The sequence below is a fragment of the Cryphonectria parasitica genome, assembly GCF_011745365.1.
Source record: "Cryphonectria parasitica EP155 unplaced genomic scaffold M406scaffold_2, whole genome shotgun sequence".
Taxonomy (NCBI): Eukaryota; Fungi; Ascomycota; class Sordariomycetes; order Diaporthales; family Cryphonectriaceae; genus Cryphonectria; species Cryphonectria parasitica.
The window spans coordinates 2,750,013-2,777,815 of record NW_024468910.1 but is presented as its reverse complement, the minus strand read 5'-3'; the positions used below and the strand labels follow the sequence as shown (position 1 = coordinate 2,777,815).

Sequence of the window (27,803 nt, the reverse complement as noted above, 5' to 3'; positions counted from 1 at the left end):
TCTTGCTTTCTGGGCGGACTAGCCGGCAGTGTTTGCATTCGGCGGACGGGCTGAGGTTCGAGGCGGTCGACGGCGGGAGTGAGAAAAGCGTAACAGGGACATCGTGAGCCCAGTGATGACTTCAAAGGTCCAAAAAGCCAAATTTGCAGGCAGCAGAAGCCGCGTCCTCGCATAGCCGAGAGGCGATCCCGGCGACGGTTGTCCTTGAGAACCTAAGAGAGCTAATCTGAGGGCGTTTTGTCTTTCATTCTTTCTCTTACACACTCTTTCTTCATTGTCGTACCAGCAGAGATGTCACCTCCCCCCCCCCCCCTTTTTTTTTTCTTCCCTTTTCTTGTTGTCTTTTTCTTTTCGTTTACCCTTTCATCTGTCAAGAAGATTCCGTGTCTGTTCGTCCCAGTGGTCGCGACACAGGTCAGAGAGAAGGGGCTGTAAAGGCAAGCCAACGGAGAGGAGAAGATGGTTGGATACAGGACATGGTAGGACAATGCGACAACAGGCCGCCGGGCCGAGGCACTTAGACTGAACGTCAACGCGACCTCCTGCAATGTATATGAGGCAATTCAAGTGGGCGGGAGTTTGGAGGAAGCAGGCCAGAAAGATAGACTAGACACAGTTGCAGTGACAATACGACGCAATGCCATCAAATTTGCTCATTGATTGATCCGTAGACTTTTTAACCCAGAACCCCATCCCAGAAAGGGCCCTTTTCCCTATGTACTGTACATGCGCGAGTGATACGACCCTGCCAGATCTGCTTGCTGACCCAGCTCCCAAGGACATCCCATCGCTTTCGCCGTAGTTCTCAAAAAGAGATCCTCACACTATGAGTTCCCATCTCTGCGTCATGCCAGCCTCCCGAGGAGGCCGTCTACTGCGTCTTCTTGGCAGTGTCGGCCTGCCTCTGAGGCCTGTTAAACAACCAGAGGGCAACAAAGAGCAGCCAGCCGGTGCAGGTGACACCGATGCTCGTGAGGTACGGCCAGGCGGCGTGGATCTCATACGAGGCATCGAACTCGTCGTGGGCCAGGTGGCGGACGGTCACCGTGTGCTTCTCCTCGACGTTGGTCAGGAAGGGCCGCTTGTAGTTGGTGATGAAGTTGAAGACGCCGTGGTGGTCAGGGACCTTGAACGTAACGCTGTAGACCCCCTCGTCGGCCGGTGCGCCCTCCTGCGGCTGGAGCTCCAGGCGGTGGAAGGCGGAGAGCATGCTGAACTCGAGCTGCAGCTCGTCCTGGTCGGGAACCTCGAAGCGAACCCAGCGGTCCCAGGCCCACTCGGAGATGGAGATGGTGTAGGTCTATTGATACATGGTCAGTCAACCGTCCCGAGCTTCGCAGGGTATATACATGTGGCACCTACCGCGTCCGAGCTGACCCGGTAGATTCCAGGGTTGGAAACATTGGGCGTGAGTGCGGAACGGTGCTCGACAGAGTTGACGCGCAGGTGTCCGACCTCGTGGAACGTCCACCCGGCGATGCTCTTCGCAAAGTCCCCGTTCGCGGTCTTGACAGTGTCCTTCTCGCCGGGGCGCTTGACCTTGGCGTCCACCCACTTGTCCTGGAGCATCTCGGCGGAGCCCACGACGGCGAAGCGGGCTGAGTTGCGCGCCTGGGCGACAGACACCAGAGCCAGCTGCTCGCCGGCCGCAAAAACCTCGTCAACGACCTCGGACTGGTCCTTCTGGTTGTAAATGTAGGCGGTCCTGGGTGCCTTGAGGACGGGCGTCAGCAGGGGGCCGTCGCCGAGGACGTGTCCGACACCGCGAGGGAACGCGATCACGGCGTCCTTGTTGTCGCTGCTAAAGTAATTCTTCGTGCCGGGCTTGTACTGAGCGGGTGCCTTCAGGAGGACCACGTCGTGGCTGTCGGCTGCGCTGGAAACATCGTAGCTGAAGTGGTCGACAACGAGGCCTGTTCGCTCGGCGGGGATCTGTATGTCGAGCTCGATAAGAGCAGCGTTCAGGGCGGTAGGGACGGCCTGTGTGGAGCTCAGGGCAACCATGATGTTTCCGCCAGCGTTGAGAAAGTCGAGGAGGTTCTTCGCCGTCAGGTTAGGGCCCAGGCCTGGAAATACAGCACCGCAGTCAGCCTCGTGTGACAATTATAGCTATACATGACATGAGAGGGGGCTTCTGTACCCTTGGCCTTGACAGGGAAGAAGATGATTTGGTCATAATTCCTCTCGCCCAGGTGTTCCAACTTCAAGTTGTCCTGTTTGGGAGTCGCATGTGTGATCTTGTAGCCTCGACCTGCAGAACAGTCCGTAATTAGCAATTGTACGCCAGATCAAGTTTTGAGAACAATTCGCATACTCTCAAGATCTCCTATGAACTTGGAGTAAAGCTTTTGATCCTCCACATCTTCCCAAATTGTAAGGAGACGGTCGCCAGTGGCACTGAGAGCTTGCGCAACAGCTGCCAGGAACAGCAACAGACACGACAAGACAAACTTCATCTTGGTAGGGTGAGGCCAAGACGAAATGAGAAAAAAACTGAAAGAGGAGGAGAAAAGGAAAAGAGGGTACAGAGGGCGACAGCAATTACTTGCTTCGCATGGGGCAGCAGCTGGTTTGTTGGTCGCTCAGCTGCTGGTTATGAATTGTCCTGCGGCGTTCACACACAAGAAAGTTGATGAGGTTGCTGCTGTTCAGTTCAAGTTACAGCTTTGGATACGTAGTCCTTTGCCAAGACCCGCCTGTGGGGGACCTTCTACAAGACCCCTGGCCTTACTGCCACGGGACTGCGTGGCCTTCTTGCGCCAGCTTTGACAAGGGGGGTGCCCTGTACCTCGGGCACGGGCCATGTCTACCAGGATATAACGGGAGAGCATCATTACATAATCACAACTGACCAATGGCTTCTGATCCCATTCCACTGACTTCACTTCGACAATTGAAGCTCTGCCGAGATCCCAAGTCGAGGATAGGGCATTGAACTTCACCCCTCAATTGAACCCGCACATGTAAGACTCCAACCCCCATTCTAGCTTCTACTGTACTGAAGCAAGGCAAATCCTGACCCTTTCTGACAGAGACCACAATGTCCGGCCGAGCCCCTCTATTCTGGCAGCAGCCCCTCCGCTACTGGCGCTGGGCATCACGAGAACGCCCTGCCCTCTTCTGGTCCTGCGTGATAGGCGCCGCCGGCCCCGTCATGCTGGCCGTCGTGCCACCCATCAGACACCGCCTGGGGGACCCCAACGCGGCACCTATACCTTCCACATATCCGAGTACGACCTTTTCCCCAAAGCCCGCTGGCTGGCTTGGCTTCTCGAGCCCCCACCGTGCTAACCATGATTTCTAGTCCCTTCCGGTCCGAGAAAGACGTTGACTGGCTACGGCGACGAGACTGAGCAGTGAGAGTGCGGGATGATACCAGTCAGGACAGGAAAGCGGGCGCCTGGGAAATCGAGTTCGCGACTAGAGAGTGGCCTTACGTGTCGGACCGGGACGGCAAGAAGGAAAAGCTCAACGGACGGAGCCTGGATCAACTGTACATAAGGGGCGTTAGGGTTTCCCAATCAAGAACTACTCAAGGGTCAGCTTCTCGGACATCCACGGGTCAAACAGTGCTCGAGATACCAGCGAGGTTACATGATCGTCTGGTGCTCAGATACAGCCACCCTCACGGACAACAGAACCCGACATACTGCGTCAGAAAGAGAGGTACGAGCGACAAGGGTTTCTAGTCGACTCTAAGCATTTCATTTCCTCTATCCTGATTCCCGCGGTGCCTTTCGGGTCCCGTCTATCTACCACAAGCAAACGTGACCAACCCTTAGAATAACAGAAGCTCCGTGGACTTTTCTCTCTAGACCAACAAGAAGAAATGTGCGCAACCCAAGCAAGATTTCAAGCCCCAGGCATCCAATTCTTGCTCCGCGCTATGCTTCTAGTTTCGTCGATTCATTGCACTACACCTAGCCATTTCTCCTGCTCTAGATGATGACGAATGACCCCGAGGAGCACCAACGCCTCTAGCGCTGCTCTCTCTGTACAAGATTCCATTCGTACTGCTCGTGTAACTTATTAGCTCCAGATAGCCCATGCCAGACATTTCAGTTCGGCCAACGAGAGGAAGAAGAAAGGAAACTTACGACTCTTCCGTCCTCATCCCCCGTGTACACCACTCCTGGCATCGGCGTTACACAGGTAATTGGCCCATCGATCGGTGCCCCTGTCTCGCTCTTGACATCGACATGGTCCAGCCTCCTGAGGAGCTCCAGCACCCACTTGCCGTCGCCCTTCCTCACTGCCTTCCGCCAAACGTTCACCCGACCACGCCTGTGACCCGTGAAGACGAGGTAATTCTCCAGCCACTCGTTCCCCTGCCCCTCGTAAAACGCGCACGAGTGTACATAGTCATCCTGCCCTTCGCCTCCACAGACATTCTGCTCCAGGAGCAGCTCGCCGTTGAGTGTGTAGAGGAGGACGTTGGGACCCGAGCACAGCATGATCTCGCCCGAGACGTCGTTGATACGTGCGCATTCCACCGGTCGGTTCACGGGCAGCTTGCGGATGAAGTCGAGCCGGTTGAGATCCCAGAGGAAGGCGGTGCCATCCTGCGAAACGGTGAGAAACGTGCTGAACGCCTTGGACACGGCAATGACATTGACAGGTGTCTTGTGACCAAACAGCGACAGTCGTGGCAAAAGCTCCACGTTCTTCCCTGAAGGCATCTTGACCGTGTAGACCGAGACAACACTGTCCTCGCCAGCGGTGATCAGTGTCTTGGAGTCTGCAAATGCCACGCATGAGATCTGGCCCTGGTGGAGGTTTTCCTGCAGTCCAATCGGCTTACGATTATCACTGAGGTAAAAACGGATGCTGTTGTCCGCGAAACCCCATTCAAGGAATTTGTCGTAGTGCGGTGGCATGTTGATCCGGAAGGGCGAGGCGCAGAGCAGACGGTCTAGCTTCGGCGCGTAGATGATGCTGGCCACACGCTCATGGCTCTCAAGCAAGGGATACGTAACCCTTGTCAAGGCTTGGACCCCTGTGTCGAGTCGTCTGGGTGCTGTGTTGGCGATATCACGGGCTGGATGCGGCTTGGCAAACACCTGGTGTGGCGTCTGCCCAAAGTTGTGGATGATGTTCGTGGTGATGGCCCGCTCTTTTTCGTCGACGAGACTGTCCAAGTCAATAGCACCATGATAGGACAGATGATGAAAGACGTTGAGATTGTCCACAGCTGCCTCGCCTCTCTGCTTGAACCCAAAGACCAAGTCGATCCAGTGGTGAAGCCTCTGCGTTACGTACGGGCTCTCAAGCGCCTCTCGGTTTTTCTGGATGAAGATCTTGGGATCACCCTTGGCCCAGGGCGGCAGGATGACATTATCAACCTTTCCAGCATTGCCCTGACGCTCGCCAAAGTCATAGCCATTTATATTGGTGAGGAAGTCAGGCAGATAAAAGAACTCCGGGATGAGTTCCCTTACGTCGGTGCCTGTGTCCCTCGATGATGACTTCCATGCGCCCTCAATGGAGTAGAACAATCTGTCCGGGTGATCGAATGACCCGCCTTGAAGCAGTATGTAGGACTGCACGAAGGGTGGCAGTCGGATCAGATAAGACGCAACGACCATAGCAGATGAGTAGTGGGTCCCATAGTGAAAGGGAGTCTCGCCCACTTCCATCAGATTGCTGTAGCGCAACATGTAGTCGGTCTGTCGGGCCACCGTTTGCGCACCCATTGGTTTCGACAGGTCCCGGAACGAGGCTGGGTTGGTCAAGTCGAGTTCCTCGCTAGTGTAGTCGGCCAGGACCCAAGGGAAGACCGGATATTGCGTCAGATCATTGAATGTTCTTCCGGCCATCGTGTTGATGAGCATGAGGTAATGGAAGTTGGAGATCTCTCCCTTCTGCCATCTTCTCATGATGGGGTTCCACGGAGACGCGTTGAAGATGGACCCAAACTTGGAGCCAAAGGACTGCGGCGCTTCGTCAAAGACCTTGATGGCTTCCAGCCTCCACGCATCCTCAGGGTTTGGCAGCGACTTCGGGTCCGACGTATGAGGCGTCTTGTTTGAGAGCCTCGCGAAGACCTCATCTCGGATGCCCGGGGTGAGCGCAGTCATTAGGTAGCTCCGACCGTCCGTGAAAAAAATTTCAATAGCAACGTCTCGGAAGAGGAAGCGGCGCTTTGAGATACTAATCACGTCGTGCCACCTCCAGCTGCGAGATTCTTGCTCATTGCCTTTCTGCGCCTTGGGTTTCTCGGCTCCTTTGCTACCCGTGATGATTTGGGAGTACGGGTCGCGTTCTTCAGGTGGGGCTTGCCAGACATTGATAATTTCGCCGTCGGCACTGCGGAACACATTGTCCATCAGGTACAGCGCCTCTTTGCCGATGATGAGGATGCCTTCGCAAGCCTCGAGACCAATGATGCGAGAAATGTTATACACGCTCTGCACTGTGTCGCCTACTTCAAGACGCCTCATGACTTTTCGGTTCTTATCCTCGAATGCTTCGTCACCTCCGGGCTCATTCATGTCCTCGATCATCTCAAAGTCGTCTTCTGGCGCAACAGTCGAGTTTGAGGGTTGCTCAGTCTGATCTGCTTCGCTAGCCATGGCATTATCTATGCCTTGTGCTTCGGAGCCGCTTGGAACAGTTTTCTTGGTCGGAGGAGGACTAGGACCAATCTTGGTGTCCAATTTGAGCCCTGCAACACTGGGGAGGGGTTCTGTAGATTTGTGCTCGGGCTGCTGCTTCTTTTTCGTCTGCTTCGATTGATACTCTTCTTGCGACTTTGAATAGTCGGGAAGAAGCCGTAGTCGCATTCGATTCCTCCCTTCCGTCCTGTCCAACTTCCATTTTATCACAGGTGAAGGATCGGCAAAGACACCACCAGGACGCTTGAGATCTCGATCCATCTTGCCAAAAGAGGAGACAAGGAACACAAAGTCATCCTGTTGATCCTGGGTCAGACGCTGGTGTTTGGAATGCTCCGTGTGAAAGATGCTCTTCATCCAAGCGCTGTTTGCCATCTCATGCCGGAGGAGAACATTCTCAATGGACCGAGCCTCATCGCGCCACTCTTTGAGCTTGTCCTTGCGACGGGACAATCGCAATCTGGCGCTTTCCAGTGTGCGCTGGTTCTCCTGGCTGACGTATTCTTCCCAAGGCTTGGACATGGCGCCCAGGAACAAAGCGTCCAACGAAGGCCTGTGCTGATCAACCCAGTCGAGGAATGTGCCGTCGTCCACTTCAGTCAGTGTGTGGAAGCCCTGGGTGAGTTGGTGATCCTCCGAAGTCATGAACTCTCGGAAGACCCGTGAGCACTCATGGGGCTTTTGAACAAGCATAATGCGCAAGATGCCAGCAGCAGCCAGTCGCACTCGCTCCCGTGCATCAATGAGTTTGCCGTACAACTGATACCAGATGAGTCTCATGGAATCGTCTTCCACCATAGAGAGGCAATCCAGCAGGACCAGCTGCCAGTAGAATATGTTCGAGAGAACCGCAACGTTAGTGGATTCAGAAACTTGAACGTCGTCAGTGTCGGACAGTCGGAGCAGCACCAGCTTGACGAAAGCGCTTTTCAACACTGTGACATTCTGGCTGCAAAGCCGGACGCTCTTCAAGGCAGACACATCGGGTCGAGCGAGATATTCGAGCATAGTCCCGAGAAAGTCCATGATGGTCTCGGCGCCGTTCATGAACCAACCCTCAAAGGTGGCATCCAGCATGTGCAGAGCAAATCGAGACATGTTCGTGAGCACCTTAGTCTCGCTGAGGATGGCTTGGTTTGACTGGATGATGGAGGCAAGGTGAGAGACAAAGTGTCGCAAAATATAGGATTCGAAGTACGCCTGGTGTTCCTGGAAACCAGGAGGGATCTTTAGAAAGAGGCCAAAACCTTGAAAGTCTTTGCGGACCAGCACCTGATCCGTGAAGACATCAAGGACAAGACCAAGGAGGCCATCAAGAACGACATTGCTGATCATCTGTGCATGGACTTGTTGTTTGGGAGACATGACATGTGCAAGCCGTGCGGTGCTCTTGGATGCTTGTGGCGAGTCTTGAGCTGTCACGAGCACGAAGGAAGAAGCTCGCCGAAGCTGAGAACCCTTAGTCTGACCTGGCGAGCCTTTGACCGACGAGACAACTGTCGTTCTGACTATCGGAGCAGTGCTGGAGGATCCCGCCAGAGGACGTATGATAACATCGCCGCCCTCAAACGTAAGCGCAGAGTCTCGCGAGTTGAGTTCAGTCTCAGGGCTGACGGGGTCTGTGCTGACGAGAACTGGATATAGAGCGGCCAGCAGCAGCCGCACGTACTTGGACGACAGTGCGAAATCTCGAAAGTCAGCGGAGCGTTTGTGAAGATCACCCAGGAATTTAACGATGGTCTGAAGGACGACAGCGTGGCTAGCGACTCTCTCCTTATCCACACCACGCGTACATCTGGTTCCGAGTTCGTCCATGAAGTTCATGGATCGAGCTCGTGGTCTCGTCGAGGACGCATCCGAAGTGGTCAAATTCTTAAAATTCCCTTGCTCAGGATTCACGGGAGACTCTGGATCATCCTGGTACTTTAGGATATCCCTGAGACCATGCTGAAGCATCGTTGTGATTACTGGCAGAACGTCGGGATAAGCCACTCGGCTCTGTCCAAACAATTCCGTCAGGTTCATCAGATCGAAAGACCGATCAAAATCGATTTGAGACACATCATATCCGAAGAGAATGCTCAAGCACATCGGCCAAAGAGTCGGAATGTCCCACCAATGTTTCAAACGATGGGCCATGATCGCGAAGCCGCCAGTTTTGTTGGTAAATTTCGCGATATAGTTCGCGCCGTGGGATACCAGCAGCCTGGAAATGATCTTGCAGCCATAGACTACGATCTCTGGGTTGTCCTCCGCAAGTAGGTACAACAGCCACTGGGGGTGTTTGCTTTAGTAAAAGAGCTGCTCTGGCCGAGAGGTGATACATACCTTGTTCGTCACTGTCCTTGCAAATTTTTGGATCTCCGTGTAACTTCCCTTGAGACATAGCAGGTTCGTATACAGCTCCAATATCTTGACACCAACTGCCTTCTTCGTCAAGTTACGCAGACCGGACCCGTTCATCGAGTCGACGGTTGATCGACGTAATCCAATTCTGCTGTTCGTAGTTACAGTTGGCGTTCCAACTGCGGAAGACGGTCGCGGAGTCCGTGGCTGTGAATTTGCGGAGGAATGAAAAGTATAGGTGATGAACAGAGCTATGGTTCGGTGCACCTCGGTGCTGAAGTTGCATTTGATGAGGCTCTCGAAGGCAGCCAAGAAGTGAGGGAGGACATCCTCAGATAATGTCTCTGCTTTCAGGGCGTCTAGTAATCTTTTCACAATGCCTGTACCGGAAAACAAGTCAGTCTATGACCCTTGAGTAGTCTGCGGCTTGGTATATACTGACGCATGCGCTGCAATCGGCGACTGTTAAAGTCATGAAACTTGCTGTTGACTGCGAATGTCACAAATTGCTTGTAATACAATTCTTGTGTGATAGGAGCGGCCTTCCGCCAGGTGTCGAAATCTATAAGCAGGATCCGATAGGCTAGGGGGTTGACGATGAAGGATTCAACAGGGCTTGAGTGCTTGTACCCAATGAAGTCGAGCACCAAGCTCAGCAATTGGAAGCTCAGCTGGTCTCGCTCCTCGGGCGTCAGTAAGAGTCGCCAGCCTGGTATGTCATTACCGGAAGTGGCATATCCAAGCTTCGCCCTCAGCAGCATGCCCAAGATGGCGTAGCCATTGTCACGTTCCATGGCCTCGCTGTTTCTCCAGCTCTTCTTGATGGCTAAGAACATCAGCTCAACGGAGCGCAAAAACTCTTCCGCATTCCTTGCACGTTCAACAAGCTTCAGGGCGACAGGCGTAAAACCACCCACCCGCCACAAATTGGCATCAAAATTAAAGGGTGTTGCGACGACAGGGTCTCCGGTCAAGACAGCAACACCGTGAACCCGGACAAGGGCATCATTGACACAAGGCAGCGCAGCATTTATGGAAATTGCGGTGCCACTCTTGGTAGTCATCTGGAACAAATTACTCGCGGCGTTTCTCGAAAGTGATCGGAAAAGAAACGAGTCCAGGAACTGTCCATCAGTGCGAAAGATGGCCGTGGGGAGCGTGCTCAACAAGATCCTCTGCTCCGGCAGGATGCTGCTTGCCTTGTCTCGAATCGCCCTGAGGATATCCGAGGAGCCTTCTTCATTACCAGGATGTAGCATTTCATTGCGCAGTCCCAAAGCTGCTGACGCCTCGTAGGTCTGGAAGCCACCGAGGCAGTCCTGGAAATTGCCCTGATATCTAGGTCCCAGACGGTAGTGCACGGCGAGAAAATCATCACTCAGTGCATCCTCGAGGAGATGAGCTGATGCCAGCGACCATTTTGAGAAGATCAGCCCACGCCCGAGCGTGGTGGAGAGGTTGCGAGGGGTCCCCAAGAACGCCTGGACGGGCTGTGTCTTGTTGCCACTCGAGTTGAAAGAGGCAAAGCTTTCCGTGCTCCCGTTGCTCGCCTTGCTCGCCGGTGGAGGCATCGGATATTGTGACTTGAGCTGCTCAGCAAACTCGCCGTTAACAAATAACGACGCCTTACTAGCAGTCATGGTTCGCGGTCGCCGATGGACAAGCGCGATATGGTACCACCTGTTCTCCTTGAACTTGACCGACTTGAAGCGCACACTTGGTCTTTGAGAGGTGACAGAAGTCTGCAGGATGAAATTGTGGGTATCTTTTTCGAGATATGCCATCAGAAAGCATGTTGACGAAGCATCAAAAACGCCAAAGATGGTCGTGTGAGAGTTGGGATCGAAACGATCCACACGCATCCAAGCAGTAAAGGTGTAACCTGCGGAAGATTGTGGAGGGAACGAGCGTCCAAGTGATGGCAGCTCGATGGATGAGTGCCCGTGAAGAGATAGATCGAACTGGACGAAAGGAGGTCCGTGATTCTTCAATGCCATATCCAAACAGAACTGGGATGCTGCCGAATCTTGTCTGGACAGGAGTAGCTGTGTGTCCGCAAGCCGGTTGACGCCGAGGTGCATCAAGGACTTGCACAAGTCGAGGACGATCTTCTTCTCGTACTGTGACAATATTGATTCGTTGGTAAAGTACAGAGCCAGGAATCTTGAGAGGACACCGGTCCCATGCAAGGCAGTCAAGTTGTAAAAGGAGGCTGAGCTGGCCAGCCTCATGGTAGTCAGGACAATGACGGAGGCCAGGTTCTCGGTGGTGTCCGTCTCTCGGGGCATAGACTCCCAGAAATCGGCAGTGGCGCGCATTATCTCCGGGTTCGAGAGGACAGTGGTGGAGGTGATGACCCTCGCCAGCTCGTTCTCAATCGTGGACACGTCGAAACTCTTAATCCTTGTCCCATCAGCCTTGTGATATTCCACGTCCTCTTGTACCGAGCCGTGCTCCTGGGACTGGGGAGCGGTGGCTGCGGCTACCGCCTGGCACAGTTCATCCAACCTCTGGTCGTCGAGCGCGAAGGACAGCAGTTTCCCAAACAGCTGACAGTTTGACCAGAGGTCCGAGTCGGAACCACCCAGTCCGACACTGGCTATGATCTGTTCCAGAGCCTCCCAGCCGGCACCCTCAACCCTGTGCTTAAAGTAGCGGCGGTTCCCATGATGTTCCCTGAACGTCGCAGAGATGATGGCCAGCACGACATGCAGAAGCTCAAAGAACCCCTTCTTCTCTTCCAACGTCCTCTTCTGGGGGTTGTAGAAGCCGGAGTAGGCTCGGAGAACGTTGAGGAGGCGTTGGTAACCGTCAAGGTGGCGGAAATCGTCTTGGGAGGGGGACGGTGGGTTCGTGGCAGCAACATGTTGATGTATCTGTCGGGCGGTCTTCAGGATGGGAGGAAATTCTGGGTATTCGGAGCCTTCTCTGATCTGGATCACAGCACCAATCTCGTCGAAAAGATGTTGGAGGACTTCGGTGGCCTTCGTCACAGCAGGGGGGTTTGATGCTGATGTCGAGGAGCGATATCGTCGAGTGCGGCTTGCCAGCTTGGGCACAGAGAGGGACTCCATGGTTTGAGTGTTCTCCAAGATTGTCCTTCACTATCTCATCCCCTCTGTCCACCCTCGAAAATCCGTCCCAGCACCCTTTAAGGGTCCAGGTTCAAACCACAAATCTGCCACATGTGAAGGCAGGGGGAGGGGTACTGTGGATGGGCTACTGTTGACTAACCCCACAGTAGTTACTGCTGCTGCTTGAAAAGGAGCTTGTCAAATCCACAGATTGTATGTATATGAGCAAAGTGAGATGGTCATGAGTAGAAGGAGAATAGGCAGGTAGAATGCAATGTATTGCAAGCAAGGTCAGATTGGATCCAGGAGGCTTAGAGTTGAAGGTGTCAGCCTTGGGCTCGTGTGTAGCTCACACGTACCATATGCAAACGCGGCCCTGGCAGGAGCTTGATACCGACTGCAGTGTACTCTAGTGGGGCACCCCCCCCCCCAACTTGATCCCAGCCAACCTACAGGCCTCGTCTGGCACAACGTCAGCTCCACACTAGCCTTTCATCAGCGTTTGTTTCACCACCAAAAGATGAGTCCACTGCAACAACAATCACTCATTTCTTCTCTTGAGCACAGTTGCCTTCGTGAAGATGAAATCATGCTGCAAGACAACACAAAGTCTGTCTGTTTGTGCTCCACAAATAGAATCACGCCTTTCCTTGCAGGGGAAGGAGAACCATGCCTCGTTTGACAAAACAACCACAATGCTTTTCACATCAAGATCCAGCCACCCAGTAGAGTGAGTTTACGGACCTGGACTCGCACCCTTGTGCAGGCAATTCAAATACAGTTATCATCAGATAGCAAGTTAAGAGTAGTATTACTTCTCAGGGTCCACGACACCAGTGGGCAATGCTACTTGCTGAGACAGACCATGAAGAAGTGTATGTATGAGATCTTGATATTGATGCGATTTGGAAAAGAAGGGGAGGGCGCTGCCGGGAGGAAGAAAAGAGGAGTGAAAGCCCTTGTCTGACTGTGAGGATTTCTCAGCAAATCCGTAATAAACACGAGGATTTACTTGCCAGATGGCAAGCCCACGAATGTCAATACATAGCATGGCGGCGGACTTGATATCCAACTGCGGCTTGATCTAGGAATCACCATACCAGTCTCGAATCTGTTGGGGCTCAGAATGACATGGAGGTCTTCATCAACTTGCAGAACAGTCCTCAGGAAGACCCACTTCATCCTTTATCAACTCTATGAAATAATCAAAAGAAATCACCCCTTCCCCCAGAGAGCACATTTAGGTATTTGCTACTTATTATTCACAACTTGATGTGCAAGTCAGGCAGGGAAAGCTTGACAGCAACAAGTAATACATCATGCAGAATGTCCATCGTGACCATACTGCAGAGTATCCCCTGTTTTATTGTCCATTTCCCCCCCCCCCCCCAGAGACAGCCTGAAATTACGTGAATTGCTTCAACAGCTGGTTCTCATGAGCCTTGAAAGATATACTCGCACTTACAATGTTCAAAATCTGGTTTCATGACACCTAAATGGTAACATTGAAATACTCAGTTCTGATGTTGCCACAAGATACTGGATAGAATTGCAGCCTGGTCTACATCGTCGAGCACCTGGGCATTGAGCATTCTGTGTTACATTGTTGGAAGCCTGGATTGTAGAAATATAAGGCAGTGAAACTGCACTGGAGATCACTTCTGTGACATGTTGAGGTCAGCATAGGCCTGGGCAAGGAGGTCTCATGGATATGCTGCAAGACCAGGAGGTATCAAAGTGGTTTGAGATCCTTTACCGCTGTTGAGTGATAGTGACTGGGTATATAGATCAGTCCAACAGTTGTGCTGTCACTTAGCGAATCAAGGCCAAGTAGGTATCGTAGTGCAACGGTCGTAAGTGGTTGAGCCCATTTCCCTTTGCACTATAAGATACAGTGTGCTCTGCAGCTGTATGTTCAATTCCAGCCTCAGGCGCCTTGATTCATTTTTTTGCACTTCCTTTTTCTTTTTCCCTTCCCCCCCCCCTCCCAAGAGAGAGACGGGAAAGGGGTCTTTTCACTGCAATACATCATGGTATTTCTATCATAGAAAATATTTCAAAAAACATATCCACAATATGTATAAGGTTTCTGAAATTTACTCACTTTTGAGCCACTACAGGCTCTTTTGCAACTCTTTTGGCTGCTTAACGGAAGTGTATACGGTAATTAATCACTTGACATCGTCAGCTTCTTCGGGGTTTCGCCGAGACCTCCAGTTTTCACAGCTGGAGTAGAAGGTGGGCTCCACAAGACTTTGTCATATCCTTCTCGGGACGAACCTAATAGCTCATCGATAATTAATGAAGGTTGGATATGATGGCTGGGCTCTTCCTCCCAAGTCTCACGGACGGGGGCGAGTGCTTCAGTATGTGCACTTCCAACATGAGATATGAGGGTACATCTTGCTTGGGAGTGTCTCTAGTCCCAGGTCCCAAGATCATTTCCATAGATCACTGCATACAATCCTGTCCCATGCTTTACACATGCAACATTGCAAGGCTCAGGATTCTAGCACTTGAGTCTAGAATAGGGACTACTGTGCAGGCTCGTTAGATTTGGAAGAGCTGATTCCCAATGCCTACACATGTAAACAATTGAAAATCATGTACATGAAGTTCAGATGTCTTTCATTTCCATTTGTGACAAATGCTCAAAGTCAAACGAAAACTTGCCGATCCAAGTGTGGACGACAGTTGAGGTCTGGTTTTTTAGGGGAATCTTCAACGTTGCATCCGCTCCCGTCCCGCTGGGCCCTGCTTGCAAGTGGAAACGCCGTGCCACTGCACCAGCCGTGCAAGCCCTACCACCTAAGCAAGCCAAGCACGGTAAACTCCCAAATCTCGATCCTCTCCAGGCCATGGCATTTTCCAAGTCTCACCGCCCGAGTCAAAAGCGAAGACACAACACGCTCGGCGGAGTACTCGGGAAGGGACGGACACCGTCGCGTCCCAACGGCACGCTGAAGGAAATTCGCGCAAGCTCATTGCGTGGCTGGGGGTTTTCGGCACTCGGCAGATGGTCTTCTGTAGGAGTAGTAGTTCCAAGTGAAGTACTGTGCACACAGTATTCGATCTTGTCCCCGGGGCCTAATTCAATCCCGCCCGGTCCAAACGGCGCGGTCGGTTCCACAACTCCAGCAAGCTTGTCGTACTGTCGTGTTTTGTACTGTAGTATCCGTCGATGATTTCATCCTCACACTACTATAGTTTATTACTATACAGAAACATGGTGGTAGTAGTCCATCAACCGACATGCTGCTACTGCTAGCCAGTTTGAGAATCAGGTTTTCCAGACACAATTCCCCGCCGATCATCTATCTCCACGAGGCCTCCCGTGTTCATCCCCAAGGTGCCCCGTGGGTGCATCCTGCAAAACGGGAAACAGCAAGACCTGTTCTTTTCCCCCGATAACTCATATATCACTAGCAACTGGTACTGCTGCGCCTTTTTGTCGCAGAGCTAAGTGGCCTCCATTAACCCCCCCCCCCCCCCGGGCGCATGCTCACCGCGCCCGTCGGATCCCTTTTTTCTTGGCAGTTCCAACAGCAGAGGACGAGCAGCAGGCGGGTTTTCGACAGACACGAGACAAAGGTTTCCCCCGTTGTTCCATCCACAACATCAACAACAACTGATTACTTTGGGGGCCCTCCCTCGCGGGTGAGATCTGGGAGCCGCTTACCTGCTAGTCGAGTACGGCCGCTGCATGCATCTTTGGGGACCCAGGCACGCCAATGAGCGGTGCTGACAGTTCATCACCAGTCCCTTCTTGGAACGCTGGCTTGCTGGGAATGCAATAGTCCTGCAGGCTGACCTGCAGCCCAGGCTTCCAGACTCCACAAGAAGAGGGAAGCCCAACCTCCTCCCGAAAGTCTCTCCCCTCCTGGCCTAGAGAGAAAAGAAAAGGCTACTTATATAGTACATAGTAACATACTACTGTGATATGGTACCAACAGAGTAGTTACGCGGTAGTAAACGACCTTTCTCCACCGCCCTCCGGCCCCCCCCCTCTCTCTCTTCGCTTGTCTTATCCCTGCAAGCCGCGAGATGCTTGTGAGGAGTGGGGGACGAAGAGGGGGAGCACATGCCACCCTATCCTATCCTATCCTGTTCTGTCCTGTCCTCCACATTGTACCATAGTAGATGATTCTCTGCTACTTTCTTGCCGGGCCCTTTCCCCTTCCCTTTCAGAACTGGAGGGGTTTTTCCTTTCCTTCTCTCGGCAGCGTCCCTAGCCGTGCCTGTCTTCCCGGGCTTGGGCTTTGTCTGTGAATCTACTTAAGTGATAGAGGTGTTTGCTCCTCACGAGCGAGTTCCGGAGTTGTGTTTGTTGTTGGGGTTCTTGTCTCTTAACGAAGCCGTGAGCCTTCACACAACATACACACCACTTTTTAAGAACACCTTCAGCCTATCTGTTATCAGAAGACCCTGATATCTGCCCGCTTCTGCGTGTGTGTGTGTGTGTGCGTGCGCGTGTGCACCAAGGCGGGAGCGTGACCTCCACCCCGTTGTCTCACACGCCCGGGAAGGGTTGCATGTGGTTGCTCGCGTGCTGCGCGTTTTAGAGGGGACTTATACAGTTTCTGGTACCGTTCGGCCTTTCCCATACATACTTAGTACATAGACTCGGATTCACAAGCGAGTGTGCAGGCCAAGAGGTTATCTTGTCGGTCTAGGACCCTTCTCCTCCTCCGCCTTCTTCTTCTCCGTTCACTTGACTTTGACCGTTACCTCTCCTGCTTCTTCTCTTCTTCCTATACTTCTTCTCTTCAGACCAAAGCATACCAATGTCCCCGTTGTCCTCACCGCCAACCCTCCACCTACACACCCCTCCCAACCTCACACAGCCGAGATCATAAGCCAGAACCCAAACCATGGCTACCACCTTTGAGCACGACATTATCCTGCGCGGCTACAGCAGGCAGGACTTCGAGACAGCATCGATCCGCTCTGCTGCCCCTTCCTATGGTGAGTTTTGTTCTTTGTATTTCATGTCCCGTGTAATTCTGAACCGTAGCTGTCTCCCATATATCCTCGGTCCGGGAGGGGGGGGGGGGGCGTGTACATACCTTCACCCGACAACCTAGACGGGGGCCACGGCCACAAAGATGTATGCACCGAAACTATACACACATACTGACTCGGCGTTTGCTTCATTCTCAGTCTCGGAGGCTCCCTCCTACCACACCACGATCTCCAACGGCGAGACTATCCCACCGTACTCACCGCCCTCCTCCTCGAACCACGCGCACAACAACACACCATCGGCTGCCAGCGCAGTAGGCGGGCCCACCAATACCACCGCCGCAGGGCCCATCAGCAGCAACAGCAGCAACAACCACCACAACACCACCACCACCACCACCACCACCACCACAACAACCAGCCGCACACACAGCCTCCCGACCCTGCTGCCGTCCAACACAGCACACCTCTCCACGCCAGGCCTGCCCCCGATCCCTCCCGCCCCGCGGCGCAGCGCCTCCGACGTGCCCACCCTGGCCGCCTTCCGCATCCCCTCATGGAGCATCGTCAACACGAACCCGACATACCAGCGCGTCGCCACCCGCCGCGCCCAGGCTGCCATGTCCAGCGGGGAAGGACTCCTGCGCAACGCGGCCCGCGTGCTTGACAGGGTCAACGAGGAGGTCAGCAGCGCCGGGGCTGGTGGGTCGTCGTCGGGCTCTGACACCCCGCGCGGAGGCGGCGAGCGCGTCAGGCCGCTCGAGGATCCATACCTGGTCGGCGAGGAAGCGGCTGCCAGGGCGAGAAGGGAGAGGCTGGCTAGGGAGAATGGGGATGCGGTGCTGTATCGGGAGGATAGGAGGTGGGATTTCTTTCTCGGTAGGTGGTTTTCCCTCCCTCCCTCCCCCCCCCCCCTTTCTCTCCTTCTCTTCTTCTATCTTCTTCTTGCTCCTCGTCGTGATTACGGGAGAAACAGACGAAAAAAAGAAGGCAAGAAAAAAGAAAGAAAGGAGAGGGGAAAGAAGAACATCTTCTGAGTAGAAGAGAGGAAAGTTTTGCTAATTTGTTGCCAACAAATAGCCCAACAGAGGGAGCGTGACGACAACGAGCGCAGCTGGAACAAGTTCCGCCAGGGCCTAAGCAGCAACACGGGCTTGTCGCGCGGCCGACTCACCCGTCGTTTCACCTACCGTCGTTGAAGTCACGGCGCAACGGGCCGTTTCCCTTCAGTCGAGGGCTGATTTCTTCTTGTCTCTAAGGGTGGCATCTTCTTTCTGTCTTTTCTGGCCTCTGTTTGGGTCTAATAGGGCGTTCTTTCTGGGACTATGTGCTGGTTTTTATTTGTTTGACTATTTGCCCAACAGCAGCAGCAGCAGCAGCAGCAGCAGCATGAACATCATATGGTGCATGTGGGTGCATTCATTCAAGCTGGGGGATGAAACCTGAAATGTTTTGACGACCTTGTATGTTTCAAGATCAAATAATGCCAATGAACTAGAATGCATGCACATTGCGATAGGGTGAAAAAAGAAAAATAATCTGGCATGATTCCAATCCCACATGAGAACCTATAAGTTTGGGCCCGTCATATGACAGATCTTACCGCTCCTGTAGGAACTGCATTGGTCATCTTTAGGAACACATCTTCTCTCACCATTCACACGACATCTCGAGTACTTTTGAGTCGAGATAAAGCACACGAGTTTAATATAGTGTATTGGATCTGCCAGGCACAAGTTTCCTAATCCCAAGAACATTCAATATATATCATATTAAATGCCCGCTTTGAAAGTCCGTGCAGAGAAAAATAGAGAACCTATTTTCCAAAAGATTAAGGGAGGAGAAATAATTAAAACAAAAAGGGGGCCACAAAATAATGTTCTGCAGAAGAGAAAGAAAAGGGAAATGGGGAAGAAAAAGAAAACAACAGAAAAATATCAGTCTATTTATCTCCTTGTGGACGTGGCTGAGGCTGTGGCTGCGGTGGTGCTGGACGAGACACTGGTAGGGACGATGATGAAGTTATCAAAGTAGTAGGACGCTGTATTTTGGGATCACAATGTCAGCAAGAGGTTGACCTACAAGCCTTTTTTTTTATTCTTTCCCCCTTCAAAATCGAGAAGGGTAAGAGAAGATAAGCAAACGTACCATCCGTGAGAAGTAATGCCACCAGGTCAATACCCAGGGTGGTCGTCGTAGTGTTGGCGGTAAAGGTGTAATGGTATGTGCTCCAGGAGCACTGCACGGGGACAGCGACGGTCACGAGGACCTGCGAGTTGACAGACACGGCAAAGGTTTGCGACGTGATGGAGCCGCAAGCCGCCGCCTCGAAGGAGAGCGAGTAGGCCTGCGAGGCCACGGTGGTCAGGTTGTACTGGTACAACGAGTTGCCAGACTGGAGAAGCTGGGGCGCCTGGAACTCGACGACGTAGCTGCAGAGGTCGGACGGCTGGTTGGCCGTGGGGCTGGCAGCGGACGTGATGATCACTTGGTTCCATGCGCTGAGGCTGACCTGCCCTCCGAGCGTGAATGGGCCCACTTGGCTTGGGGCCTCAAAGCCTCCGTCTGCGAAAATGGAGCCCGAGGTGGAGAATGGACAGAACGCGCTTGATGTCGAGCTGCTACTGGTGGAGGCCGACGCCGAGGCGCTGGGCGTCGTGACTGCTGAGGTCAGGGGATTGGTAGGAATGGGCAACGTTGGTAGTGAGGTCACGCCGTTGGTGGTAAGGGATCCGCCCGACGTCGTCGAGATGATACCATAGACAAGAGCAATCGTAAAGGTCACAGTGTACGGCTGGACGGTGGTTCCATCGTCAGCATCGATGGTGACCGTGACTATGCCGGGGGTGATGACACTGGGTGCTGTTCCATCGAGGGTCTGGGCGTCAGTGTCTACGGAATCCTCAAGCCAGGTCGTGCTTGGGTCAAAATCAACAGATGTGATGATGTCTCCGAGATTGTTCAGGTAGGGGCTCAGGTCGATGAAGAATGGAAGGCCGGCGGTGATGGTTGGCTGGGGCGGAAGAGTGATGCTCGAGGTGGAGGAAGCTGTCGTCGTGGAGGCTATAGAGCTGAGTGGAGGCGCCTCGGTCGTCGAGGGCGATTCGGTGGAACTGGACGGGACCTCGCTGGATTGCGAGGGCTGAACACTATTGGCAACGATGACGAAGTTGTCGAAAAGATAGTAGCTCGGGCCTCCTTGCGCGGTGATGTTGATGTTGATGTTGTCATCTCCAGTGGCGGTGAATTGCCCGCTATAGGTCTGCCAGGTAGGCGTGCCGTCCGACGGCTGTCCATCTGCGATGGGAGTCGAGTCCACAGAAACGGTCCAAGTTGAGCCTGAAGTGTCAGTGTCGTCCTGTCGTGCGCCCAGGGTGCGTCTCTTGGTCAACTGGCTTCCGGCATTGGCGAGACCCTGGAAGGTAATGGTGTACTCGTCACCTGCCGTCGTCGGGACGGACGCAGTATAGACCAGCGTCGAGGCGTTACCGCCAGCAAAGCTGAGAGACAAGAAATACCCGCATATTTCACTGTTGGGCGCAGGGCTGTCTGAGGAGGGCAGGATGGAGATGGTGAATCCATCGCCCTCTTGGGTGACTACAAACGGTGTCTCGCCATCCTCAAACCCGCCGCCCGAGAGAACTGATCCTGATGTGGCAAAGGAGCAGCCTGCAGACGAGGTAGAGCTCGATGTCGAGGAAGGCAGGCCGGAGGGCGCGCTCGTTATGGACGAATTCGGGTAGAACGTGAATTGGCTGGTAGTAGAAGGACCGGCGGTGGGAATTGATTCCGGGGAAGTTGTGGTGGTGCTGACGCTAGAACTCACGGGAGTGATGTTTCCGTTCTGGCAGTCCGCGGCTGTTGATTTCCTGATTAGCCTTGAAAGCAATTGCATAGCCGAGAGAAATTCCCTCTCAGAAGCAGAGGAGACACCGTCAAGAGACTTACGATTGAAAACCTGGAGGGCGACAGTGACACAGTCCTCAGGATACTCGTCCTCGAAAACGGCATAGACCTGTCCAGTCGTTGTGACCTGGCAAAAGGTGGCCGCTCCGGTCAGGAAGTCAAAGTTTTCCCAAGCAATAAAGCCGTTGCTGCTGGCGAAAGTAGTGGTGATGGCGCCAGCTGGGGGCGTGCCGGCGGTGCGCAGCTCGATGTAAACGTCGTCCTGGAGGACCACGAAGATGGCATCCCCGTCCAACGTCAACTCTCCCCCGCCCAGGTTGAACGTGGTCGCATCAGTACAGCTCTCTGGGTTCGGGTCCGAGCCAGTGCTGACGAAGCCTCCGACGCCCGATCCTGCTGCCTGACGCTTTCGACCAGCGGCTGTAAGTGGAATGATCTCCAAAATCACCTGGTCGAAGAACGCTGGTGCGGTAGTAGAGGCCTGCGAGGAGGGCTGCGTGACAGTAACGGCACCACCAGGCTGCGTGACAGTGGCAACAGCTGGGCCTGGCGATATAGTCTCAAGATAGGTGGAAGAATACGTGAAACAGACTGAAGCAAGGGGAGGAGGAACACCATAACCACCAATGTCAGCTCCCTGGGCGGTAGCGAGGACCGGCGGAGCGATGCTGGCCAGCACGCCTGTAAGCAAAGATCTCTTCATGGCTGCGAAGAAGGTGAAGAGGAAAAGACAAATTCAGACAACGAGTGTGGTAGGGAGTCAAGTTCCCATGAGGGCCAGAACGGCCAGCTCACAGGTCTGCTCGGGGATTTATAGATGGAGAGCAAAATCCAAGCAGACGCGTGCCCAGTCCTAACAAATGTCTGCCGGGCGCGCTGGAATCCATCGTGATCCAGTTCGAAATTACTGCTCAGGTGATTCGAGTCGCCGGTACGTTCCGGAGGGCGAGCCATGATCTCAGCGAAGAAATTGACGCGCCCAGGTCGCAGGGAGCGTGGGAGCGCTCAGGAATGTGTTATCGACAATGTCTCAGTTGACCAGCGCGATCTTGCCTCTTCAGTATCTCTGGGCAGCCATCCGCGCTCTACCCATCAGCCAGAGGAAAATCTGCTCACGAAAAGACCGCAGTCATCTATTCCCTTTCTCCCTATCTGTAGATTCCTCGTCCTCTTTGTATTAAACAAGGCCTTGAGACTTTTCGCGCGGTATACCTAGGATGGTGTTAGCCCATGTCGCGTATATTGAAATTTCCGAATTTGCACAGCCGCACGCTCCTGTCTAATCCCGTCCCTTGCTTGTGAGACTAGCTGCAGAAATTGAATTCAGGTTCTATCTTGGCAATAGGAGCCGAATCTCCAGTGCCTTCTCAGGGCAGTCTCACAGCCTCTCGGAATGATGGAAGGTCGTCCGAAGGCAATGGATCTCTCGTCCATCCAATTGCTGATTCAGATGAACGCCAGTGTTAGAATCTGGCAGGTGGGAAAAGAGTAGACTAAAAAAAACAACAAAACAAGCAGAGTCTATTCTTAGTTGACTATCCAGGTACTTGAAGTGAGGAGCCCCTCATAATTGGTTCAGGACATGGGCGTCAAGACGTTCAGTAGGACGACCCTCCCACTCAACGTGGATGCAGCGATCCGAAAGAGTCATTTTGTCGTCTGCTGCACTGCTTTGTTTGTTGGGCAGAGGAAGATCGATCTGAACGACGTCAGCTCCATTCTCATATAATTCAGGTCTACATCGGAAGAGATCCTCCCCCCATAAACGCCAAAACATGCAATGCTGTATCCCTTGCCCGTGGCTTGGCAACTCCTCTGGTAATGATATTCTTACAGCCACATCGTTCCCTCCCCTGCCCACATGCTTGCCTGTCTGCTTGCCGCTCCGCTCTTTCTCTGGCTCATAGTCGCGCAGTCATAATGGTTGTGGACAATCAGCCCTTGCTCTTCGTGTTGAGGATCAGCGCCACGATAAGCCTGCGAGCAAAAAGACCGTCCGTTAGCAACTAACAATCAGAAAGCAAAGGAACTTCCTGAGAAGCAGAGAATGACAAACCCGTAAAGACCCAGGACTTCGCCAAAAATGAGGATAAGGACCATGCCCACAAAGATGCGGCTCTGATACATGTAGGCCCGCACGCCCTTGTCACCCACGACACCAATGCAATACCCAGCCGCGAGACCTGTCATGCCGACGGAGATACCGCAGGCGAGGTGCATGAAACCGCTGAACAGGCTGTAACTGGATTTGGGATCGAGGTCCTGCGCGATCAGGACAGATATAACAAGGGAGTAGACCGCGATGATACCGGACATGACGACGGGGATGAGGCACTAGACGAGCAGCGAGGAGTTAGTCGGAACATGTACGATGGATTTCATGGATGCTGATGATGGAGAGAAGTGAGCCCGGGGACAGGTTGGGTTAATACTAACCTTCATGATCAAATCTGGCCTGAACGTTCCCACGCCGGCAATGCCTATGCCGGACTTGGCGGTGCCGTATGCTGCTCCTGCGCAGCCGAAGATCATGGCTGCCGCGATGCCGCCCTATGAGATGGTCAGAGGCGTCCACTTCAGACCAGTCCATATCGTTCCTCAAGCACCCAGCTGACGGATTCAGGATCAGGTGTGCGTACCATGCCGATGAAGGGCGCGAACTTGGGGGACAGCTCGGAGTCTGCCATTGTCGCGATGTGCTCTCTTCTATTGTCTAGTCAGAGGCCTGAGGTGCAGATAGGATGGATATGTTGTTTGGGTTCGTGTTCAGATCGACGACTGGATGGTCGGCGAGTAGAATCTGGCTGATGAGTGCTTGGAGGCGCTGACGAAGTTGTCGACAAGCTCCTAGCTTATGATCCTTGGAGATGCTCTATTAGTGACTAAGCAGCAAGCAGAGTCCACTGGGCTGCAGGGGTCAGGTTGTCAGAGCCACTAAGGTAATGCGAGTAGTGACCCTTCCATGTAAGGGGCTGGTTACTCTACTTAAAATGTATTATGCTACTACAGCACTGTAGTGAACACCTAAAAAGCGGCTTGAAAACCAAACCCTAGATCTCTAACTGAATGTCTGAATGTGTTACTTGCACAAAGATACTGTGACCAAGGGTAGGATTCCTGTTCAGTGAGTGTCTAAGGAGATCACCCAGCATAAACCAGCTGGCAGATGGCCTTTAATAGAAGGGTTACTCTAGCGCTGATGCACAGAGCTGAGGATCTGCAATTAGCACCTGAATACCTCATTATACAGGTGTTGGAGGGCCTTTCGGGCACTCGGCATCATTTGCAATGATTCGGCTCCCTCCCAGCACTATGAACTTTAAAAAAAATATATATAGACTCCTTTCTCTGGTCTTTGAAACTGACTTTGTTGGGAACAGGAACAAGAACAGCTGCCCGGCAGTCTGTCTTCAAGATGGACAGCATTCCGTGTCTGTGCTGGGTGCCTCGCTTTGTCTAGAGACAGTTGTTGACAGCAGTGAACTGTGAATACCCGTTGATCACCAGGCATTTCTCCTACACCTACAAATGCACACAGCCTCTGGCTACCACCCTTCCTTGCCTTGAAGACACAAATGCTGAGGATGTAGAGGAAGATACTATGAGTGCTTGCGTCCAATCTTTTATTATGATCATCATCATCATCATCAACGATAAGAATCATACATAGTATTAGACAACAGCAACAGCAGGATGCGATTCTGAGTATTGCACCTTTCACATCCCATCTTCTATGCGCATCCATGGTCTTCCTGCCGGCGCAGCGGCGCACCCACCTGCACCTCACTAATAGCACACGCCTGGCTGCAACAATGGATCTACAGCTCAACAATCGACTGCAATAGGGTCACATTGGACAAAATTTTCTACATAACGCATTCTTCCTTGTACTACCACCAGATAAAAGGAGAAAAGAAAAGGTGCATGTGGCCAGGGCAGTGGAAAGCGGCAAAGGGGTGGCCCTGAGGCACTATTGAACCTCCAAACAACAGTAGCTAAGCAGGCGGGCAGACAAGACAGGGCCTCTTCTTTCACTGGCGGCCACCATCAAACCTCCTCCCCTAACCTCTCTGCCATCCATCCAAGCAGCCCAAGCAGCCACCAATATCTGACTGCAGCCAGTGTGCAAGACCCATCTTCAGTACACGACACAACAAGTATCATTACCGGGCATTACCGATCTGCACATGCGCGCACAGGCAAAGGGCACACAACATAGTCTGCACAACACCTGAGACCCTGCTTCTGCCTGCAGCTCCAGCTCAAGCTCAGAGAGCCTTTGTGTTATCTCTACACAACAGCCAGCCTGGTGCACAAGGTACTGCAGTCTCAACCAAAATCGGCGGCCGTTTGAGGCCTGGCACACACACACTCCACACTCGACCACCACACCATACTCCAAACTCCCAACGATCCATCCTTTTAACAGACGGAACGCGGAGGAGGACGAGTACGCATTTTCAGGGCGTTGCGAGTGAGTAAGGTTCCCCAGGGTCCACTTTTTCCCTTTTTTCCCCTTGTTGCCCTGCCCTGCCCTGCCCTGTCTGTCCTGCCCCCGTCCTTGACTGGACTGGACTGGTGCCATTCGTGGCATGGCACGGCATGGCATGGCCGCGTACGTAAGGTACCGTCCTTCGTCCTGACTCCCGGTGCTTGTGCTGCGACCAAAAGTTGCTCCCCCATCATCCGGACGGAGGCACACAACCAGAACCACCACCCCCTCCCCTTCCCCCAAACCGACGATAGACGCCTCATCTCGTCCCTACACCCGCCTCTCCTCCATCTCCAATGGGCACGCTCGCGTGTGCTGATAACAACTCCTCTCAATTCTAGAAGCCGACGGCCGACGCCCGCTCTCAACGCCCACGAAACAAGGCCCGGTCTCTCTCCCCCCTCCCCCCCCTTCCCATCACAGCCATGGCCGACTATCAACAAGACCGCATACCCCCTCCGAGAAGACAAAATCAAGACTATGGTCAATACCAACAACGAGATGCGGCCTACGCCAACATCTTCGGCGCTTCCCCTGGACCTGGACGATCCCACACCATGACCTCCTCCTCCGTGCCACCGCAGATGATGCACGCCGACCGCACTCAGACCATGTCCTCGATGCAGCGACCACCTCCCCCTCGCATGGCCCCCCAGGCTGCTTACGAGCGGACCCGAACCATGGACGCGAGCATGTCCAATGGCTATTATCAAGGCCAGAGGTCGATATCGGGCGGATCCCAGGTGCCGTCCCCGCAACAGCAGTACCTGCAACAGCAGAGACAACCTCAGGGGCCGCCAGGTCGTTATCCTCCAGGGCAGCCCGCCCCTGCGAGATTCGACCAGAGAGGGCCGCCGCCTGGCGCCTATGGAGCTCGGACGCCCGCGCAGAGGTTCTATCAGAACGGCTCAGGGCCCGCACCGGCTCTCAATTCCGACTCGTACCGTTCTCAATCCCTTGCTGGTCCGCCGAGGCAGCCCATGTACCAACAGCAACAGCCAGGAGGAGGAGGAGCAGGCGCCGGCACCGGCGCCGGCGGTGGTCAGTACCAGCAAGGTGGCGGCTCCTCGCAGATTCCTGCCAACGCCTTCCGGCATACGCCCTACAGTTCACACTCATCGCGGACGACGGCCCAGGGCAGGGTGGTGCCAGAACGACACGACGAGCGGGCTATGAGCATGACTGGTGGCTATCCAGGCGCCCATGAGCGTGATGCACATCAGACCATGAGCGGGAGGGTCATTCCTAACAGGAGATTGCCCGAGGTCTCTCACCAACAACAGCAGGACGGCTACAGCGGTTTTCATCATAATAACGGCGGCGGCGGTTTCATCCCACCCGCTCCAGGGGCTCAGACGAGATCGAGCGTGCAGTCCTCGGCTAGCGGTGACAGCGGGCGCACCATGTCTATGGCTTCAACCATCGCGCCGTCCATCTCCGAGAGGTCCGACAGCACCACGCTGGCCCACCGACCCTCGATGAGCCGCGCGACCATAGACAGCGAGCGTCCTCTGACGGCCAAGATACGCCCTCCCCTCGTTTATCCTGCGCTCCTGTCCCGGGTGGGCGAGTGCTTTCGCGAGAAGATCATCACGGGCGACCGCACCAAGAACGAGCTGACGTATAAGAATGCCTTCAGCGGTTCCGAGGCCGTCGATGTGCTCTCATACATTATCAGGACGACCGATAGGAATCTGGCCCTCCTGCTTGGCCGGGCCCTCGATGCCCAGAAGTACTTTCACGACGTCACCTACGAGCACCGTCTCCGCGACTCGGCCTCCGAGATGTACCAGTTCAGGGACACCATGATGGAAGACGAGTCTGACAAACCCCCCGTGAATGGTGTCTTTGTCCTCCTGTCCGAGTGTTACTCCCCCACGTGCACGCGAGATCAGCTGTGCTACTCGATCGCATGCCCTCGCCGGCTGGAGCAGGTCTCGAGGCTGAACCTGAAGATCGGCGCCGGCCTGAAGACGACCGAGGCACCTGCCAACGACGACGACATCGACCAGACCGACGAGCAGAAGTTGTGGATCAACAGCGTGCCCAAGGAGGTCGCCGACGGCGTCTCCGATAAGGAAAAGAAGAGGCAGGAGGTCATCTCCGAGATCTGCTACACGGAGCGAGACTTCTGCAAGGATCTGGAATACCTCCGTGACTTCTGGATCAGCCCGCTCCGGTCCAAGGCGTCCCCGATCCCGCCCCAGCGCAGGGAGAAAGTTGTGCGCAACATCTTCAGCAACATCATCGACCCCCCGAGTATCCATTCCGTGAGCTCCAGGCTCGCCAAGGCCCTGACAGACCGACAACAGAACGGTCACGTCGTGCGGAACATCGGAGACATCTTCCTGGACTGTGTGCCCCTGTTCGAACCATTCATTTTGTACGGCTCCAAGCAGCTCGAGGCCA

General features: G+C 53.8%; 4 protein-coding genes across 4 annotated transcripts; 2 read left to right on the top strand and 2 right to left on the bottom strand.

Moving 5' to 3' along the window:
• Positions 1 to 639: 639 nt before the first annotated feature.
• M406DRAFT_344757 (uncharacterized protein) lies at positions 640 to 12,249 on the bottom strand. The gene is made up of 8 exons (XM_040922011.1): positions 11,600 to 12,249; positions 9,403 to 11,080; positions 8,943 to 9,340; positions 4,098 to 8,888; positions 3,293 to 3,335; positions 2,141 to 2,251; positions 1,363 to 2,066; positions 640 to 1,300 (listed from the first exon to the last, which is right to left on the bottom strand). The coding sequence occupies exons 1-8, from the start codon at positions 12,032 to 12,034 to the stop codon at positions 872 to 874; spliced, it is 8,589 nt and encodes a 2,862-aa protein (XP_040779657.1). The 5' UTR covers positions 12,035 to 12,249; the 3' UTR covers positions 640 to 871.
• Positions 12,250 to 16,677: 4,428 nt separating this feature from the next.
• On the top strand, positions 16,678 to 18,554 carry M406DRAFT_320958 (uncharacterized protein). Its single transcript, XM_040919457.1, has 3 exons — positions 16,678 to 16,999; positions 17,195 to 17,875; positions 18,077 to 18,554. Exons 1-3 carry the CDS (start codon positions 16,906 to 16,908, stop codon positions 18,193 to 18,195), a joined length of 894 nt encoding a protein of 297 aa, XP_040779656.1. The 5' UTR covers positions 16,678 to 16,905; the 3' UTR covers positions 18,196 to 18,554.
• Positions 18,555 to 18,681: 127 nt separating this feature from the next.
• On the top strand, positions 18,682 to 20,074 carry M406DRAFT_354974 (uncharacterized protein). Its single transcript, XM_040923048.1, has 2 exons — positions 18,682 to 19,037; positions 19,477 to 20,074. Exon 2 carries the CDS (start codon positions 19,477 to 19,479, stop codon positions 19,756 to 19,758), a length of 282 nt encoding a protein of 93 aa, XP_040779655.1. The 5' UTR covers positions 18,682 to 19,037; the 3' UTR covers positions 19,759 to 20,074.
• Positions 20,075 to 22,405: 2,331 nt separating this feature from the next.
• On the bottom strand, positions 22,406 to 23,589 carry M406DRAFT_98719 (uncharacterized protein; the record flags this gene model as incomplete). Its single annotated transcript, XM_040926421.1, has 4 exons — positions 22,406 to 22,879; positions 22,959 to 23,236; positions 23,339 to 23,452; positions 23,542 to 23,589. The coding sequence occupies 4 exons, from the start codon at positions 23,587 to 23,589 to the stop codon at positions 22,837 to 22,839; spliced, it is 483 nt and encodes a 160-aa protein (XP_040779654.1). The 3' UTR covers positions 22,406 to 22,836.
• Between the last annotated feature and the right edge of the window lie 4,214 nt (positions 23,590 to 27,803).